General features: G+C 46.8%; 1 protein-coding gene across 1 annotated transcript; it reads right to left on the reverse strand.

Moving 5' to 3' along the window:
• Positions 1 to 262: 262 nt before the first annotated feature.
• Positions 263 to 1,087, reverse strand: LOC147087283 (putative G protein-coupled receptor 139). Its single transcript, XM_085978144.1, has one exon. It carries the CDS (start codon positions 1,085 to 1,087, stop codon positions 263 to 265), a length of 825 nt encoding a protein of 274 aa, XP_085834270.1.
• Positions 1,088 to 19,531: the final 18,444 nt, after the last annotated feature.

Genomic DNA, 19,531 nt, shown 5'->3' on the forward strand with positions numbered 1-19,531 from the left:
CAACACACTATCAGGCCCATGGAGCTCCGTGTAGACAGTGTGTGAGTGAGTGTGTGAATGTCTCCGATCACCGGCCCCATGGGACGGTGGCCTGCGTGATTGTGGCTCAACACAAAATCAACCCCAGGGAGCACAGTGTAGGCAGATTTTGAGTGAACATGTGAATATCCCCAATTACCGGCCCCGTGGCGTTCTGGGGGCGAGTGGCTCACCACAATATCTGACCCAGGGAGCTCTCAGGCTGCAAAGTCACCATTTCTTCTCATATTTTAATGAATTTTACAATCAGAGTGAAGGGATATTTCCCCATATTCTTCAACTGCTCTCTGAACTTAGTCTGGGTCATGGCATAGATGCCAGTGTTTGTGCAGCAACTCAGCATCTGCAGCCCGAATCCCACTTCCCTTACATAATATGGTATATAGACGGTGCCATACCCCAAATACCTCATCCGGTACCATAAAAAATACACCATAAACATTGTCCATAAAACGATGAAATTGCCCGAGATAACAAATAGTAAAATTACGGATTTCCTGCGGCTCTCCATCTCTGGGTCTCTTGGATTGTCCCCACTGCTGGGACCCCGGAGTCTCCTGCGGGCTCTGCTGGACACTACAATGTGTCTGACGGTGACAGCATTGAATAGCAGAATCAAAACAAATGGGACACACGGGGTGAGAATATAATGAAGGAACTCGATTATTCCCCAGACCCGTGAATCCATAACATCAGATGTTGCAATACAAAACCAGGGGATATTCGCAAGGTAATATTGATCTGTGAACATAAAATACCAGAAAATGTTCTTTAAACCGCTCAGCACAGCCACTGTTCCTAGAACCACAGCTGCCGTTTTCTCGGTGCAATATTTAGTTTTCAGCTTCTGGCAACAAATGGCCACTAATCGATCAAAGGTGAAAGTGACGGTGAACCAGACAGAACAGTCTGTGGCTGCATAAAGCAGGACGGCATGGATATTACACACGGGGATGAACCGCACAAAATCAAACTGTCTCCAATAAATAATCGGAATGTGCCTCAATATCAGGTCGAGGATAACGAGCAGTAGATCCGACGTTGCCATGGCCACCAGTTAGCGAGTGACACATTTGGAGAGACCGCACTTTCCGCGGGACAGGATCACAATGGTAACTAAGTTCACTGTGAGGAAGGAAAATAAAAGGGAAATTATACATCAGGCTGGGGAAAAAATTGCAATTTGATGGAATTCGGGGTCAAATATGCAATTCATTGGCGAAATTCAATGATATATTCTAATTCTTTTACATGTGGAGCTGAGTACAGGGTTCATTGTAAGAATAATCGGTATAAATTGTGGAATCAATAAATGAAATGGGAATAAATATATCATTAATGTAAACGATGTATGATCAATGAGTGATTAAATGATCGATCTATATTTAGTAAGCAGAAAAAAGCACCGTCCGAGTTATCAGAGACACAACGGAACAGAACTTCTCAGGATTCCTTCGTGCCCGGGATCAGTCAGCATTTGGACCGGGGATATTAACTTCTGTGCCCCTGTGTTAGGGAGGGGGGAAATCCCGCTTGTACTCCTGCTCCTGGTTAGAATATCCATTATATCTAGAACTGAAAATGAATGCAACAGCAAAATACAGAAACTGCAACGTTGGCAATAACTACAGGCAATTGTATGTAAAATGCACGGGTGCAATAGGACAATGCTAAAATAATAACTTATAAAGATAACTGGGTTTTCACAAGTGTTTTGAAAATTTAGTTTTCTGCATTTTTGTTGAAATAAATCAATTGTATCTCATTGAAATGGATATTGGCCACGTAACATTGCAAATAATGGACGCTGAATTAAAGTAAATAGCTATCCATCACCAGGTAATGTCCCACTAAAAGCATTTATCAGCATCAGAATTAGATGACTGATCCCACAGGCAAAGTGCCACCAAAAGCTTTTGTAAATTATCTGAACACAAATGGAAGAGCTTTATCCTTGTACTTTTTCAACTGTTGGTTTCCAACTTGTGCAGAGAATATTAGACACAAAGATATCAAAGGATTTTTATCCTCAGTACTTCAGTTACAATCAGCTGGGATTGTTTATCCTGAAGTACAGCAGGAGGCAATAGAGAATCACTCTGTTTCTCACTGAGAGATCCACTGAACTGTGACAGACGGGTATGGAATACAATTGTAAAGTCAGAACCAAGATTGGAAATAAATATATTGAATCTGTCTGAATGAGCATTTTGTGAGAATGTAAATTATCATTGTATTCCTACTTTAACCATCAGCCGCAGCGCCACTAATGCAGAACTGCAGATGGTGGGAAACTGGCTGGAACTGAATGATTAGCGGATATTTCAGGCATTTAAAGATGTGTTCATGATCTGCCAGGATTTGTTCCTGTGATTCTGTAAGTCACCATAACCAGCATTAGGTGAAAACAAAAGCAAAATACTGTGGATACTGGAAATCTGAAATGAGAACAGAGAATGCTGGTAATATTCAGCGGGTCAGGTATCATCTGTGGAGAGAGAAAGAGAGTTAACGTTACAGGTCGATGAACATTCGCCATTCGGTGAAGTGCCTCCTAAACCAAGACAACATTCTTCTGATCTGTCACAAATGTTCAGTGTAGATACTAGACTGAATATCGTTAAATAAAAAGTCACGTGCAATAAATTTGCTTGAGTTGAATATAAAAGATTAGAATCTTGGTAACACGATATCACCTTCAGAATCAATAGCTGACCGCAGCGGGGATGGGATGGCGAATGACAAAGAGAGAAATACAGTTAAACATGATCTACAGAATTAATAGCTGGATACAGAGACTTACCAGGAACACCAACAGTAGCCAGGGCGGGGGTTTTTGGGAGTAAATGACAAGAACAGTAATGAAGTGTTTTACTGAAATAATAGCTGGATAATGAGCAAATGCGCAATATCTCACCCGCCCATAAACAAATACCATGAGAATTAGGAGCATAGATGGCCACACGACCCTTCGAGCTTTCTCTGCCAATCAATTAGATCATGGCTAATCTTCGACATGAAATCTAAATGTCACCCCACCCCCTCCACATCACCATATCCCATGATTCCTGTAGAGTCCAAAAATACGGATGACAGAACAGGGAGAAGGAGTTTCTCTTCCAGGATTGATCTAAATCTATGAATAAAAGACGAGAAAGTGACAGAAAAAGGAAAATATAAAACATGGAATCATAGAATGGTTACAGCACAGAAAGACGCCATCATCCCATAGAGCCCATGCTGTCGAATGCCTTTTGGAAGTCCATGTACACAACATCACTGGCATTACCCTCATCAACCCTCTTTGTTACCTCCTCAAAAAAATCCCTCAATCTAGTTGTCAGGGTCCCAGCTACACGTTACTCTGCTGGCCGCCAGAGGGCGGGTTAGGATGCCTCAGTACACTGCTGCTATGTCTCTGCACCTTCTCCTCACCTGCGTTTGGTATTCCTTGCTTTTGTTTCTTTGAATTGTTACTTTGACCTTTTGTTTGAAGAATTCTCTGTACGTCCTGTATTTGAAGAGCCTTCTAGTAAAGCATCTTTTGCATTTTACACCATTTCAAGTCTCTGGCTGTCTGTCTGCATTTGGGTCCACTACCGCACCCGTAACAGCAAGACTGAGTCATCAACATGGACCCAGCAGAAACCAGCCAACCAAGGGAGGAGATTAATCAACTGCGCTCTGCCCTGATGAGTCAGGGAGCCACGGTCGGGAGGCATGACCAACTGCTGCGGGAGATTCGTCATAGCCTGCATTCCCTAACCGAGGCTGTCGGGCACGGCCAGCAGTCGGGTTCTGCACAACTCCAGCATCTAATCCTCGACAAGACAAGGATCCAGACCTTCCAGCTCCCGAAAGATACGACACTCACCCGTGCAAGTGTCGCGGCTTCCTCATACAGTGTTCGCTGCCATTCGAGCTCCAGCCTTCCAGATTCCCCTCCGATCATTCTAGGGTCACCTACATCATCTCCCTGATCACCGGGAGTGCCCTCGCTTGGACCACAGCTATGTGAGAGCGACAAACCCCTGCCTGCTCCAACTGTCGGATGTTCACCTAGGAGATGAGATGAGTCTTCAACCATCAAGTTAGCGGGCGAGAGGCGACCAATAGACTGCTCCATCTCCATCAGGGGAATCATAGTGTATCGGACAACGCCATTGAATTCCGTACTCTCGCCACTGAAAGTCTTTGGAATACGGAGGCACTCATCGCCACCTATTTTCACGGGCTTTCAGAGGAGGTCAAAAATGAACTGGCCTCTCACAGATCAATCAATGATTTCAAGGCTCTTATCGATGTGGCCATTCGGATTGACAATTGACTCCGCGGGCGACGAAGAGAACGCCGCCGTCCATTTCTCTCACCCCCAGATCCCAATGCAGCATCCCCGAGCCCAACGCCACCTACCGCCATGGAGGAGCCCATGCAGCTGGGCAGAACTCGACTCTCCCAATCTGAATGGGAGCGACGAATGCGCGAGAGTCGCTGCCTTTACTGCGGGGTATTCGGGCACTTGCGCGATTCCTGTCCCGAGTTGGTGGGAAAAGCCAGGACTCGTCCAGCAGTGGGAGAACTGTGATGAGTCAAAACACCACTCCCGAATCTGCTTCTTCCGGTGTCTGTCTCTACTCTTTTCTCTCCTGGGGTAATCAGCAACACACCCTCCGTGCTTTCGTGGATTCCGGAGCAGTAGGGAATTTCATGGATATGAACTTGGCTAGACAGCTCCAGATCCCGACGGTCGACCTCGACTATTCTCTTACAATTACTGCCCTTGATGGTAGACCCCTTGGCTCTTGTAACGTCTGCCGAATTACCGACCCCCTGTGGCTATTTGTGGAGAAGCACCACCAAGAGACAATTCAGTTCCACTTCATTCATTCTCCCGAGTTTCCTCTGGTCCTGGGCTTTCCCAGGTTGGCTCTCCATAATCCACATATCAACTGGTTTACCGGGGCACTCATGGAATGGGGTCCAACCTGCCATGCCACCTGCTTGTTCTCGACACCACTTATCGATTCTCCCGAGCTTTCAGTTTCCCCCGATCCTTCTCGCATCCCAGCTGCCTACACCGACCTTATAGAGGTCTTCAGTAAGAGACGGGCCGTCTCCCTTCCTCCTCACCGCCCGTATGACTGTGCCATCGACCTGCTACCCGGCACTTGTTCTCCTCGGGGTCGCCTCTTTTCTCTCTCCACGCCTGAGACCGCTGCCATGGAGGAGTATATCCGTGATGCCCCCGCCACTGGTGCTATCTGTCCTTCCACCTCTCCTGCCGGGGCAGGCTTCTTCTTTGCGGTTAAAAAGGATGGGGGTCTTCACTCATGCATTGATTATCGCGGCCTCAACCGGCTCACATTGAAGAACCGCTACCCCCTCCCTCTTATGTCCATGGCATTCGAGCTCATGCAGTGGGCCATGACCTTTACCAAGCTGGATCTTCGCAATGCCTACAATCTGGTCCGCATAAGGGAGGGAGACGAGTGGAAAACAGCTTTCAACACCCCTACTGGCCATTATGAGTACTTAGTAATGCCATTCGGTCTGGCCAACGCACACGCGGTCTTTCAAGCCCTGATTTACGACGATCTCCGTGATTTACTTAACTGATTCGTCTTTGTCTACCTCGACGACATTCTCATCTTTTCCAGCTCCCCCCAAGAACATGTTCAGCATGTCCGAGAGGTACTGCACCGGCTTCCTAAAAACCACCTGAACGTCAAGCTCGAAAAATGTGAGTTCCATGTCCCCACTGTCTCCTTCCTGGGCTTCGTCAACACCAACGGCAGCATCCAGATGGACCCAGACAAGACTCAGGCCGTCCGCGAGTGGCCAACACCCACTTCAATCAAACAGGTCCAACGCTTCCTCTGCTTCGCCAACTTCTACAGAAGGATCATCAGAAACTTCAGCTCCATACCGGCACCCCTCTCGGCTTTAACCAAGACAACATCCACCCGTTTTCACTGGTCACCCGTGGAGGAGAAAGCATTCAATGAAATCCAGCGGCGCTTCACGACGGCTCCCGTTCTGGCCCTCCCCAATGCCTCTCTTCCCTTCATGGTCGAGGTGGATGCCTCTGTAATTGGCGTGGGGGCCATCCTGTCCCTAAGTTCTGTCACAGACCAGAAACTCTACCCGTGCGCCTTCATCTCCAGGTGGCTCTTGCCTGCTGAGCACAACTATGACATCGGGACCAGAGAACTGCTTGCTGTCAAGTTGGCATTGGAGGAGAGGAGGCACTGGCTAGAGCGGGCCAAACACCCATTCGTGGTCTGGAACTACCACAAGAACCTGGCCTACATCCAGGACAACAAACAGCTCATTTCTCGCCAGGCCCGGATGGTGCTCTTCTTCACTCGGATCAAATTCATCCTCTCTTACCGCCCCGGGTCCTAAAACCTGAAAGCTGATGCGCCCTCCCAAAAATTCGACCCCCCGGATATAAGCAAAACCCCGACACTCATCCCAAAACAGTCCGAACCCAAGTCCTGCAGTGGGGGCATTCGTCCCAGCTGACTGGGCATCTAGGGGTCGCCCGGACGCTCCAGTTTATCCACAGTAGTTTCTGATGGCAGTCGATCGAGAGGGATGTCCGGTCATTTGTCTTAGCTTGCAGCACCTGTGCCCAGCAGAAGAACACCAGGACACGACCACATGGCCTCCTTCACCCACTCCCCATTCCAAAGCGTCCTTCGTCCCAACTTTCCCTGGACTTTGTCACCGGTCTGCCACCGTCCCAATGTAACACTGCCATCCTAGTTGTTGTCGACCGGTTCTCCAAAGCCTGCCACTTCGTCCCCCTGCCCAGGCTCACTTCCGCCCGAGAAACCGTGCAACTCATGTCGCAGCACGTCTTCCACCTACACTGCCTCCCCGTCGATATAGTGTCATAACGTGGTCCCCAGTTCAACTCCCGGTTCTAGAAGGCTTTCTGTCATCTCCTGGGTGCGGCGGTCAGCCTCTCATCGGGTTATCATCCCCAGTCCCATGGGCAGACTGAGAGGGTTTATCAGGACCTGCAGACGACTCTGCGTTGCCTTGCCTCCTCCAACCCCTCTACTTGGAGCAAACACCTCATTTGGGTGGAATATGCTCACAACACATTACAGACCTCCTCCATTGGGATTTCCCCGTTCGTGTGTCAGTTCGGTTATTGGCCTCCGTTGTTCTCCGAGTAGGAACCTGAGGTGGGGGTTCCATCGGTGGAGTTGTTCGTCCAGCGCTGCCGGAGGACCTAGAGAAAGGCCCGTTCTGCACTGCAACTGGCATCAAGTCGACAGAGGATCCAGGCCAACCGACGACGCAATCCTGCCCCTTTGCTCCGGCCCGGGCAGATGGTTTGGCTCTACACCCGGGACCTTTGCCTGCGGGTCGAGTCCCGCAAACTGGCTTCTTGCTTTGTCAGTCCATGCAAGATACTCCGGAAGATAAACCCAATTACTTACTGTCTCCTGTTGCCTCGATCCATGAGGATCCATCCATCCTTCCATGTCTCCCGTCTCAAACCTGTGCAGACCAGTCCCCTATCTCCAGCCACCACAACACCTCCAGCACCTCGACTAGAAGGGGGCCAGCCCACCTACACTGTCCGCCGCCTCCTTCGCTCCCACTGGGTCTACGGGGTCTCCAGTATTTGGTGGACTGGGAGGGTTACGGTCCAGAGGAGCGCTCCTGGGTTCCGGCTCGGGACATCCTGGATCCTGGGCTTATCTGGGAGTTCCACCGGCACCAGCCAGAGGCAACTGGGGGTACATAAGAACATAAGAAATAGGAGCAGGAGTAGGCCAATCTGCCCCTCGAGCCTGCTCTGCCATTCAATAAGATCATGGCTGATCTGATCCTAACCGCCAATCCACTATCACAGAACCATCTCCTGAATCTAACAGAATTAGACACACGAAATAGGAGCAGGATCAGGCTACACGGCCCCTGGGACGCTCCGCTACCCACAGGGCCATGACTGATCCGAACCTAGACTCATGTCCAAATTCCTGCCCGCTCCCCGTAACACTTAATTCCCTTTACTTCTAGGAAACTGTCTATTTCTGTTTTAAATTTTTGTAATGATGTAGCTTCTACAGCTTTTTGGGGCAGCATATTCCATGGACCTACCACCCTCTGAGTGAAGTAGTTCCTCCTCATTTCAGTTTTGAAAGAGCAGCTCCTTATTCTAAGACTATGCCCCCTAGTTCTAATTTTACCCATCACTGGGAACATCTTCACCCCATCCACCCAATCCAACCCCTTCACAATCTTTTATATTTCAATAAGATCGCGTCTCATTCTTCTGAACTCCAAAAAATAGAGTCCCAATCGACTCAACCTCTCCTCATATGTCCATCCCCTCATCCCCGGGATTAACCGAGTGAACCTTCTTTGTACTGACTCGAGAGCAAGTATGTCCTTTCGTAAGTATGGGCACCAAAACTGTATGCCGTATTCCAGGTGAGGTCTCACGTCAGCTGCCGTCCCTAGGGGGGGTTTCTGTCAGGGTCCCAGCTGCACTTTCCTCTGCTGGCCGCCAGAGGGCGGTTTAGGATGCCTCAGTACACTGCTGCCATGTCTCTGTACCTCTCTCCTCACCTGTGTCTCATTAGAGTAATTGTCTCATCAGATTAATCAGGCCTGTTATTTAAGCTGACTATTTCCAGCCCCCAGTCACTCAGTCTTGAGTTCTCATGCCTGCAAGTCACAGGTTCGTTCATAGTCCTTGCCCTGCGTTTGGTATACTAGCTTTTGTTTCTTTGAATTGTTATTTGGATCTTTTGTTTGAAGAATTCTTTGTACGTCCTGTATTTGAAGAGCCTTCTAGTATCTTTTGAGTTTTACTCCATCTCAAGTCTCTGGCTGTCTGTCTGCATTTGGGTCCACCCATAACACTAGTTAAGCACGATTTGCCTTTGACAGCTCCATGCCGGCTTTACTTAATTAATCTAAACTTAACCAAGTGACTGCTAATTTTATCCTTGATCTTCGTTTCTAAAAGCAACCCCGACACCAAAGTTAAACGGACTGGCTTACAGTTGCTGGGATTATCCTTGCGCCCGTTTTTGAACTAGGGTGTAACATTTGCAGTTCTCCAGTTCTCTAGCACCACACCGTATCTAAGGAAAATTGGAAGATGATGGGCAGTACCTCCGCAATTTACACCCTTACCTCCCTCAGCATCCTAGGATGCATCCCATCTGCTCCTAGTGACTGATCTACTTTAAGTACATCCGGCCTTTATGTTCCTCGCCTTTATAATTTTTTAGCCCATCCAGTATCTAAACTACCTCCTCTTTCACTATGGATTTGGCAACAGCTTCTTCCTTGTTGAAGACAGATGAAAATTATGAATGTAGTATCTCATCCAGGCACTCTGCTTCCACTCCTATTTCTCCTGCTTGGTCCCTTGTCGGCCCCACCCCTCCTTTTCCTACCCATTTACTATTTATATGCATATAGAAGACATTTAGATTCAATTTTCTGTTAGCTGCCAATCCATCCTCATACTCTCTCTTTGCCCCTCTTATTTCCTTTTTGACTTCATCTCTGAACTTTCTATATTCAGCATGTTTCTCACTTGTATTCTCAACCAGACATCTGTCATACGCCCCCTTTTTCTGCTTCATCTTACTCACTATCTTTTTCATCATCCGGGGTGCTCTGGCTTTGTTTCTCCTACCTTTCCCCCTCGTGGGAGTGTACCTCGATTGTACCCGAATCATCACTTCTATAAAGGCAGCCCATTGTTCAATTATAGTTTTTCCTGTTAATCTTTGATTCCAATTTACCAGCTCCATTCTCAAGCCACTGAAACTGGCACTCCTCCATCTAAGTCTTTGTTACTATAGATTATTCCCTGTCCTTTCCCATAGCTAATCTAAAGCTTATGATGCTCTGATCGCTGTTCCCTAAATGTTCCCTTACTGAAACTTGCTCCACCTGACACACCTCATTACCCAGAACCAGATCCAGCAATGCGTCATTCCTCTTTGGACCAGAAATGCACCAATCTAGAAAGTCCTCTTGAAATCACTTCAGAAAGTCATCCCCTTGTCTGCCCTTTATACTTTTACTAACCCAGACTATATTAGGATAATTGAAGTTCCCCATTATTAATACTCTACATTTCTTCCATCGCCCTGTAATTTACCTGCACATTTTCTCGATTGTATTCTTCCCACTAGTTGGTGGCCTACAGAATAAACTAGTCGTGTAGTGGCACCTCTATTGTTTCTTAGCTCAAACCAAATAGATTCTGTCCTTGACCCTCCTGGACATCCTCTCTCTCTAGCTCTGTACTTAGCTACTTAATCAGTACTGCTACCCAATCTTCTTTCTTTCCTGCACTATCTTTCTCGAACATCTTATATCCAGGAATATTTAGTACCCAATCCTGCCCTTTTTGAACCAGGGCTCTGTTGTCGAATTGACATCATTTTCGTAGGGGAACGGTTGACCAACAGGCAGAGTAATAGCTGCAGGCAGGTAGTGCAGGAGACCCTGTGGCCATCCCCCTCTCCAACAGATACAGCCCTTTGAGTACTGTTGGGGGGGATGGCTTATCATTGGAAGGCAATAGCAGCCAACTTCCTGGCAACAGGTGTGGCTCTGCTGCACAGCACGGGGGGAAAAGGAGGGGTAGAGCTATAGTAATAGGGTATTCGATTGTAAGGGGAATAGATAGGCGTTTCTGTGGCCACAAACGAGACTCCAGGATGGTGTGTTGCCTCCCTGGTGCAAGGGTCATGGATGTCTCCGAGCGGCTGCAGAACATCTTGGAAGGGGAGGGTGAACAGCCAGCTGTCGTGGTGCATATAGGCACCAACGATAGAGGTAAAATGCGGGATGAGGCCCTAAAAGTGGAATATAGGGTGTTAGGAGATACATTAAAAAACAGGACCTCAAAGGTAGTAATCTCAGGATTGCAACCAGTGCCACGTGCTAGTAAGAGTAGAAATAGAAGGATGCTTCAGATGAATACGTGGCTCGAGTAATGGTGCCAGGGGGAGGGATTCAAGTTCCTGGGACATTGGAACCGGTTCTGGGGGAGGTGGGACCAGTTCAAATTGGACGGGTTGCACCTGGGCAGGGCTGGATGATGTCATAGGTGAAGTGTTTCCTAGTGCTGTGCGGGAGGGTTTAAATAAAATGGCAGGGGGCTGGGAACCTGAGCAGGGAGACAGAGGAAAAGGAAACAAGGATAAAAGCAAAAGATAGGAAGGAGAAAAACAAAAGTGGCAGTCAGGGAAATCAACGGTTTAAATCAAACGTGGCCAGAGTAAATAATAATTCTAATAGGTCTAAGAGCGTTAATAAAACAAGCCTGAAGGCTTCGTGTCTTAATGCGAGGAGCATTTGTAATAAGTTGGATGAATTGGCTGTGCAAATAGATGTAAACGAATATGATTTGGTTGGGATTACAGAAACGTGGCTCAAGGATGGCCAAGACTGGAACTCAACTTCCAGGGGTTTTCGATATTCAGGAAAGATAGGCAAAAGGGAAAGGGAGGTGGGGTAGCTTTACTGGTTAAAGAAGGGATGAACACAATTGTAATGAAGGATATTAGCTCTGATGATGCAGAATCTGTATGGGTAGAATTGAGAATTACTAAGGGGGGAAAAAACGTTAGTGGGGGTGGTATATAGACCGCCCAACAGTAAGGCGAAGGTTGGGGATGGCATTAAAAGGGAAACTAAAGAAGCGTGCAATAAGGGCACAGCAGTCATCATGAGTGACTTTAATCTACATATAGATTGTGCCAAACAAATTAGTAACAATAATGTGGAGGAGAAATTCCTGAAGTGTTTCCGGGATGGTTTCCTGGACCAATATCTCGAGGAACCAACCAGAGATCAGGCCATCTTAGAATGGGTATTATGTAACGAGAAAGGATTAATTAGCAATCTTGTTGTACGAGGCCCCTTGGGTCGGAGCGATCATATTATGACCGAATTCTTCAGTAAGATGGAGAATGAAGCAGTTGAATCAGAGTCTAGGGTCCTCAAGTTAAATAACGGAAACTACGATGGTCTGAGGAGCTAGTTGGGTAGGATTGATTGGTGAATGGCACTCAAATGGTTGACGGAGGATAGGCAATGGCAACGATTCAAAGATCGAATGGATGAGCTACAGAATTTGTTCATCCTAGTTTGGCATAAAAATCATACAAAAATGGTGACTCAACCGTGGCTAACAAGGGATATTAGGGATAGCAAAAAATCCAAGGGGCGGATATATAAATTGGCCAGAAAAAGCAGTAATCCTGACGATTCGGAGCAGTTTAGGATTCAACAAAGGAGGACAAAGGGATTAATTAAGAAAGGGAAAATAGAATATGAGAGTAAGCCTGCAAGGAACATAAAAACTGATTGTAAAAGCTTTTATAGATATGTGAAGAGAAAAAGATTGGTGAAGTCAAGCGTAGGTCCCTTGCAGTCAGAATCGGGGGAATTTATAACGGGGAACAAAGAAATGGCAGACCAACTAAATACATATTTTGGTTTTGTCTTCACAAAGGAGGACACAAATAACCTCCCAGAAATGCCGAGGAACATCGGGTCTGATGAAAGAGTGGAACTGAAAGAAATCAGTATTTGTAGGGAAATGGTGTTAGGAAAATTGATGGCACTGAATGATGATAAATCCCCAGGGCCTGATAAACTACATCCCAGGGTACTTAAGGAAGTGATCCTAGAAATATTAGATGCATTGCTGGACAACTTCCAGAATTCGATAGACTCTGGACCAGTACCCATGGATTGGAGGGTAGCTAATGTTACCCCACTATTCAAAAAAGGTGGTAGAGAAAAAGTGGGTAATTAGAGACCGGTAAGCCTGACATCAGTAGTGGGGAAAATGCTGGAGTCCATTATAAAAGATGTAATAGCAGAGCACTTGGAAAGCAGTGACAGGATCGGACAAAGTCAACATGGATTTACAAAAGGTAAATCATGCTTGACTAAACTACTGGAATTTTTTGAGGATGTAACTGGTAAAATAGATCAGGGAGAACCAGTGGATGTGTTGTATTTGGATTTTCAGAAGGCTTTCGATAAGGTCCCGCATAAGAGATTAGCATGCAAAATAAAGGCACATGGAATTGGGGGCAAGGTATTGACTTGGATAGAGAACTGGTTGGCGGACAGAAAGCAAAGAGTGGGAATAAACGGGTCATTTTCCGAGTGACAGGCGGTGACTAGTGGGGTTCCTCAGGTTCGGTCCTAGGACCCCAGATGTTCACAATATATATTAATGATCTGGACGAGGGAATTGGATGTAATATCTCAACATTTGCAGACGACACAAAGCTGGGTGGGAGGGCATGCTGCGAGGAGGATGTCGTGAAAATGCAGTACGATTTGGACAGGTTGGGTAATTGGGCAGCAACATGGCAAATGCACGAAATTTTGGATAAATGTGAGCTTATCCACTTTGGTGGCAAAAACAGGAAGGCAAATTATTATTTGAATGGCAATAGATTGGGAGAAGGGAAAGTGCAGAGAGACCTGGCTGCTGTTGTGCAGCAGTCGCTGAAGGGAAGCATGCAGGTGCAGCAGGCGGTTAAGAAGGCAAATGGTATGTTGGCCTTCGTAGCAAGAGGGTTCGAGTACAGGAACAAGGATGTCTTGCTACAGTTGTACAGGGCCTTGGTGAGACCGCACCTTCAGTATTGTGTGCAGTTTTGGTCGCCTTACCTGTGGAAGCACGTTTTTGCCATAGAAGGAGTGGACCGAAGATTTACCAGGCTGATACCTGGGATGGCAGGAATGACGTATGGTGAGAGATTGTGTCGATTGGGCTTATACTCACTGGAGTTTAGAAGATTGAGAGGGGATCTCATCGAAAGCTATAAAATTTTGTCAGGCCTGGACAGACTATATGCAGGATGGATGTTCCCGATGGCTGGGGAGTCCAGAACCAGGGGTCATAGTCTAAGGATAAGGGGTAAGCCATTTAGGACTGAAATGAGGAGGAATTTCTTCACCCAGAGAGTGGTGAACCTATGGAATTCTCTGCCACAGAGGGCGGTGGAGGCCAGTTCATTAAATATATTCAAGAAGGAGTTGGATATATTTCTTAAGGCTAAAGGGATCAAGGGATATGGGGAGAAGGCAGGGACAGGCTACTGAATTTGACTGATCAGGCATGATCTCATTGAATGGCGGAGCAGGCTTGAAGGGCCGAATGGCCTACTCCTGCTCCTATCTTCTATGTTTAATTAAGTGTATATTGCCTCTCCCTGTTGGTTCTGCCAAAATCCATCACCTCACACTTCTCTTTATTAAATTCCATCTGTCACTTGTCTTTCCCCACTGCTAGCCTTTCTATGTCATGTTGCAGCCGATTGGTATCATCCTCACTGTTTGACACACCCCCAAGTTTGGTGTCATTGGCGAATTTAGATATTTAACACTATATTCCAATATCCAGATCATTTATGAATATCAAAAAAAGCAGTGACCCCAGCACTGGCCCTTGCGGAACACCACTGTCTACCATCCTCCAATCTTAAAAGCAGCCATTTACCACAACACGCTGTTTTCTGTCATTAAGCCAATTCCTTATCCAAACTGCCACTGACCATTCTATTGCAAGAGCCTCAATTTTGTTAACCAGCCTTCTCCGTGGTACTTTGTCAAACGCCTTCCTAAAATCCATGTAGACAACATCCATTGCATTCCTTTCATTAATCCTCCCTGTTACTTCGTCAAAAAATTCATTTAGATTAGTTAAACACGATCTGCCTTTTACAAATCTGGGTTGGCTGTCCTTAATTAGCTTAAACCTCTCCAAATGCCCGTTAATTATTTTCATGATTATTGTTTCTAAACCTCTACCCAACACTGCTGTTAAACTGACCGAACGGTAGTTACTTGGATTGTCCTTACACCCTTTCTTGAACAATGGTGTCATTTTTGCCACTTTCCAATCCTCAGGCACCTCCCCCGCATCTAGGGAAGATTGGAAAAGTATGGCAAGCCCTTCCGCTATCTCATCCCCCAATTACCTCAGCAACCTAAGATGCAAGCTATCTGGAGCAGTCGACTTATCTACACTAAACAAACCCAGCCTTTCTTATACATCCTGTGTATCTATTTTTACCCCGTCCATTGCTGCTACCTTTTCCACATCTACCGATTTTTGACGGCATCCACCTCCTTTGTAAACACCGATACAAAGTATTCATTGAGTATTCTAGACTTGCCCTGCATGGGAAATGTCTACTCATGGCAAGAAGATGGATGCCGTTCTGAATGCAAGCTGCCGATTTATCAGAGGTTGCTTAAAATCAACAAACGCCAACAGCCTATATATCCTGGCGTGTATCGCTCCCCCTGATATAAGAAGAACGGTAGCCAGCAAGAAAGAGCGACTCCTTCAAACATCAGATGAGAGGCACCCTCTGCATTGTCCTGCACCTACACCCAGCCGCCTAAAGTCAAGGAAGAGCTTCATGAACAGTGTTGTTCCATTACAATCAACCTCCTCTGAAGCCCGCATCGTCTTGTGGAAAGGCCAGCTCACCAATCTTGAACAATCCCCAGCAATGGAAATTTGACCAGATGAAAGCCTTCCCCCCCCCCCAGGAGCTAATTGCAACTGGGCAACCTGGAAGTGCCTTAGCAGACTTAGGACTTTGTAGGTTGCTCAAAGGTGTCACTAAGCAAATGGGGATATTCAACCAGCGCGACAACTTGTGAATGTGGAACTGAGGCACAGACTATGCAACATCTCCTGCAATGCCCATCGTTAGAGGAACCCTGCACTGTTGCAGATCTTGCCGAATCCAACAAGGCGGAAAAATGTGAACAATTCTGGCTGGGCTATGTATAAACTGTCCGTGGACACGATAAGAAGATGCTTTTTTGTCCTTAATTGGCCCCACCCCGTCTCTTACTACCCACTTGCTATTTTCATTCCAGTAGAATATTTTGGGTTCCCTTTAATGTTTACTGCCATTCTACTCTCATATTCCCTCTTTGCCAATTTTATTTTCATCTTCACTTCCCCTCTCAACTTAACGTATTTGGTGTGGTTCTCCCTTGAAGATTTAAACTGACATGAATCACACACCCTCCTCTTTTGTTTCATCATCTTCTCTATCTCTCTCGCCATCCAAAGAGCCCTTGCATTGGTTCCCTTACCCTTACCTCTTCTTTGAATGTACCTAACTTGTACTTGGAACATCTCCTCCTTAAAGATCACCCATTGTTCTGTTACAATTTTTCCTTTCAGTCTTTGGTTCCATTTTACTCTGGCTAGATCCTTTCGCATCCCATTGAAGTTAGCCCTATTCCAGTTTAGAAGGTCCACTCTAGATTGTTACTTTCTCCTCTCCATTGCTAATCTAATTCTTATGATACGATGATCACACGTGCCAAAGTGTTCTCCCAAAATCACTTGGTCGAGCTGGACCACCTCTTTCCCCAGCACCAGATCCAGAAATGCGTCGTTTCTAGTTGGGCCAAGAATATACTGGTCAAGGAATTTATCCTGAATACATTTCAGAAAATCCTCCCTCTCATTTCACTTTACCCTGGCATTATCCCAATTGATGTGTGGGTAATTAAGGGTCCCCAATATCAGCACGCACTAGCTCTTGCATATCTCTGCGATTTCCCTGCAGATTTGCTCCTCTACCTCCCTCTCACTATTTGGAGGCCTATAGAATACCCCCCCTAGCGTGATGATACACTTTTTGCTCCTCGGCTCTAACCAAATGGATTCTGTCCTTGTCCCCTCAAGAACATCCTCTCTTTCCAACACTACAATGTCTTCCTTAATCGGCACTGCCACCCCACCTCCCTTTTTTCTTTCTCTATCTTTTCTGAACACCTTGTACCCTTGAATATGAAGTGCCCAGTCCTCATCGTTTTTAAGCCATATTTCCGTTATTGCCACAACATCCTATTGCCACACTGCTAATTGGGCTTGTAGCTCACCAAACCTATTCACCACACTTTGTGCATTTATGTACATGCATCCTACATCCATTTTTCGATTTAATGTAGATATTCTTAGTCTGTTCCTATCTAATAAAATACTACTTCTGCCTCTAACACTACTTTCTTCTCTTGTACTAAGAAACACACTAACTGCTTTATGCACCTTATTCCTCTTTTCTACTCCTATATGCTGGTGCCCACCCCCCGGCCAAGCTAGGTTAAAGCATCGCCAAAGAACTAGCAAACCTCCCCGCGAGAATATTGGTCCCGTCTCCATTGAGTTGTAACCCGTCCAGCTTGTACAGTTCCCACCTTCCCCAGAAAGGATCCCAATACCTCGGAATCCAAAGCCCTTCCACCTGCATCACCTCTCCAGCCACGGAATCATCTGTTCTATCCTCCTATTCCTGTAGGCGCTAGCACTTGGCACTGGGAGTAATCTGGAGATTACTACCTTTGATGTCCTGCCTATTAATCTCTTTCCTGGCTCCCTTTCGTCTGCCTGCAGGACCTCATCTCCCCCTCTGCCTATTTCGCTAGTGCCAATATGGACAATGAAATCTGGCTGTTTACCCTCCCCAGTCAGAATGTTCTTCAGCCGCTCAGTGACATCCTGTTACCAGGGAGGCAACAAACCATCCTGGAATCATGTCTACGGCCGCAGAATTGCCTGTCTGTTCCTCTAACTAATGAACCCACTATCACTATTACACTTTCATTCTTCTCCCCCAACCCCCGTGCATCTGATACCCCAGTGGTGCCGTGGCCTTTTCTCTGGCTGCTCTTCCCAGTGGAGCCATCACCACCACAAGTTTCCAGAACTGTGAACCAGTTAATGAGCGAGATGCACTCTGGGGTTTCTGCCCTACCTGCCTGGTCCTCATACTCTGCCGGTCACCGATTCCCTCTCTGCCTGCACACTCTGAGGCTGTGGGGTGACCACTTCTAGGATCGTGCTTTCCAAGTATTTGTCAGCCTCCCAGATACACTGTAGTGACTCCAGCTGCCGCTCAAGCTCCAAACACGGATCTCAAGTTGCTGCAGTTGGCGACACTTCCTGCACACGTGGTCGTCTAGGCCGTAAGAAGCATCCAGGATATCCCACATGGCACACGATGTGCAAATCACGGTACTGAGCTACCCTGCCACGCCTCTATTTACCAGTCTATTGGGATAATTTCGCAGAAATAAACTTAAAACTTAACAAGAAACTCTTAAAAGCTACTCACCAATCACCTCCCTCTTTTAGATAGGCGGTGAACTACGTCTGTCTGCCGGTCACCGATTCCCTCTCTGTCTACACAGTCTTAAGCTGCGGGGTGACCACCACCTGAAACGTGCTACCCACGTAGCTCTCAGCCTACAGATGGACCGCACTGTCTTCAGCTGCTTCTCAAGCTCCAAAATTTGTGGCAAGTGTCCTGGGATTCCCACATGGCACAGGATGTTCACTCCACATTACTGAGTTGCCGGCTCATGCCTCTATTTAATTGACTATTTACTAACTTAACAGAATTAAACTCGAGACTTAAAAAAGTCATCATCTACTCACCATTCCTTGTCGTTTCAGCATCTTCCCTTGTGCTGACGTCACTTACCTCGCTCCCTTGCGCTCGCTCCCGGCTCCGGGTTATCTGGCCTCCCTTTATCTGCAGCCGCCCCTCTCATTCTGTTCTTCTCCCCCCTATGCCCCTAATTCCTACTCTCTCCAAATACACAACCTTAGCACTCTGTTTAGAAGCACTCCTTTTAGGATCACTCTGTGCAGAGCACTGAAAAATATGGATTTCCACAAAACTTGTTCTCTGATTTATTCCACACCAGGATTTCAGGATCAAAAAATTAACAATCAATGAATTGCCCTAAACGATAAGATCTTAGAGCTGATACCACTGATGGAACGATGTGACTCACCAACATGAAATCGCTCCCGCCTCAACCCCGGAATTTCATTCCAAGGGCCACCTAGTTTACATTGCTCCCACCGCAACCCAGGAATTTCATTCCAAGGGCCACGTAGTTTACATTGCTCCCGCCTCAATCCAGGAATTTAATTGCCAGGGCCACCTAGTTTACATTGCTCCTGCCTCAATCTAGGAATTTCATTGACAGGGCCACCTAGTTTACAGTGCTCTCGCCTCAATCCAGGAACTTAATTGTTTGAGCCGCCTAGTTTACACCCTTCCTTCCTCAATCCAGGAATTACATCCCCAGGACTGCAAAGATTACACTGCTCCAGCCTCAGCTGAGGAATGTTGTTCTTCAGGCCGCCTATATTTCCCTGCTCCCACCTCAGTCCAGGAATTTAATTCCCAGGGCCGCCAAGATTACACTGCTCATGCCTCAGTCCAGGAATTTCATTCATAGGGTCGCCTAGAATACACTGCTCCCGCCTCAGTACAGGAATTTAATTCCCAGGGCTGCCTGGATTACACTGATCCCAACTCAATCCAGGAATTTCATTCCCAGGGCCACCTAGATAGCTCTGCTCCAGCCTCATTCCGGGAATGTCAATCCCTGGGCTGCCTAGTTTACACTGCAGCCACCT

This window comes from Somniosus microcephalus, unplaced genomic scaffold (assembly GCF_052327205.1).
Source record: "Somniosus microcephalus isolate GS21.2 unplaced genomic scaffold, FLI_Smic_1.0 unresolved_chr6, whole genome shotgun sequence".
In the NCBI taxonomy this organism is placed as follows: Eukaryota; Metazoa; Chordata; class Chondrichthyes; order Squaliformes; family Somniosidae; genus Somniosus; species Somniosus microcephalus.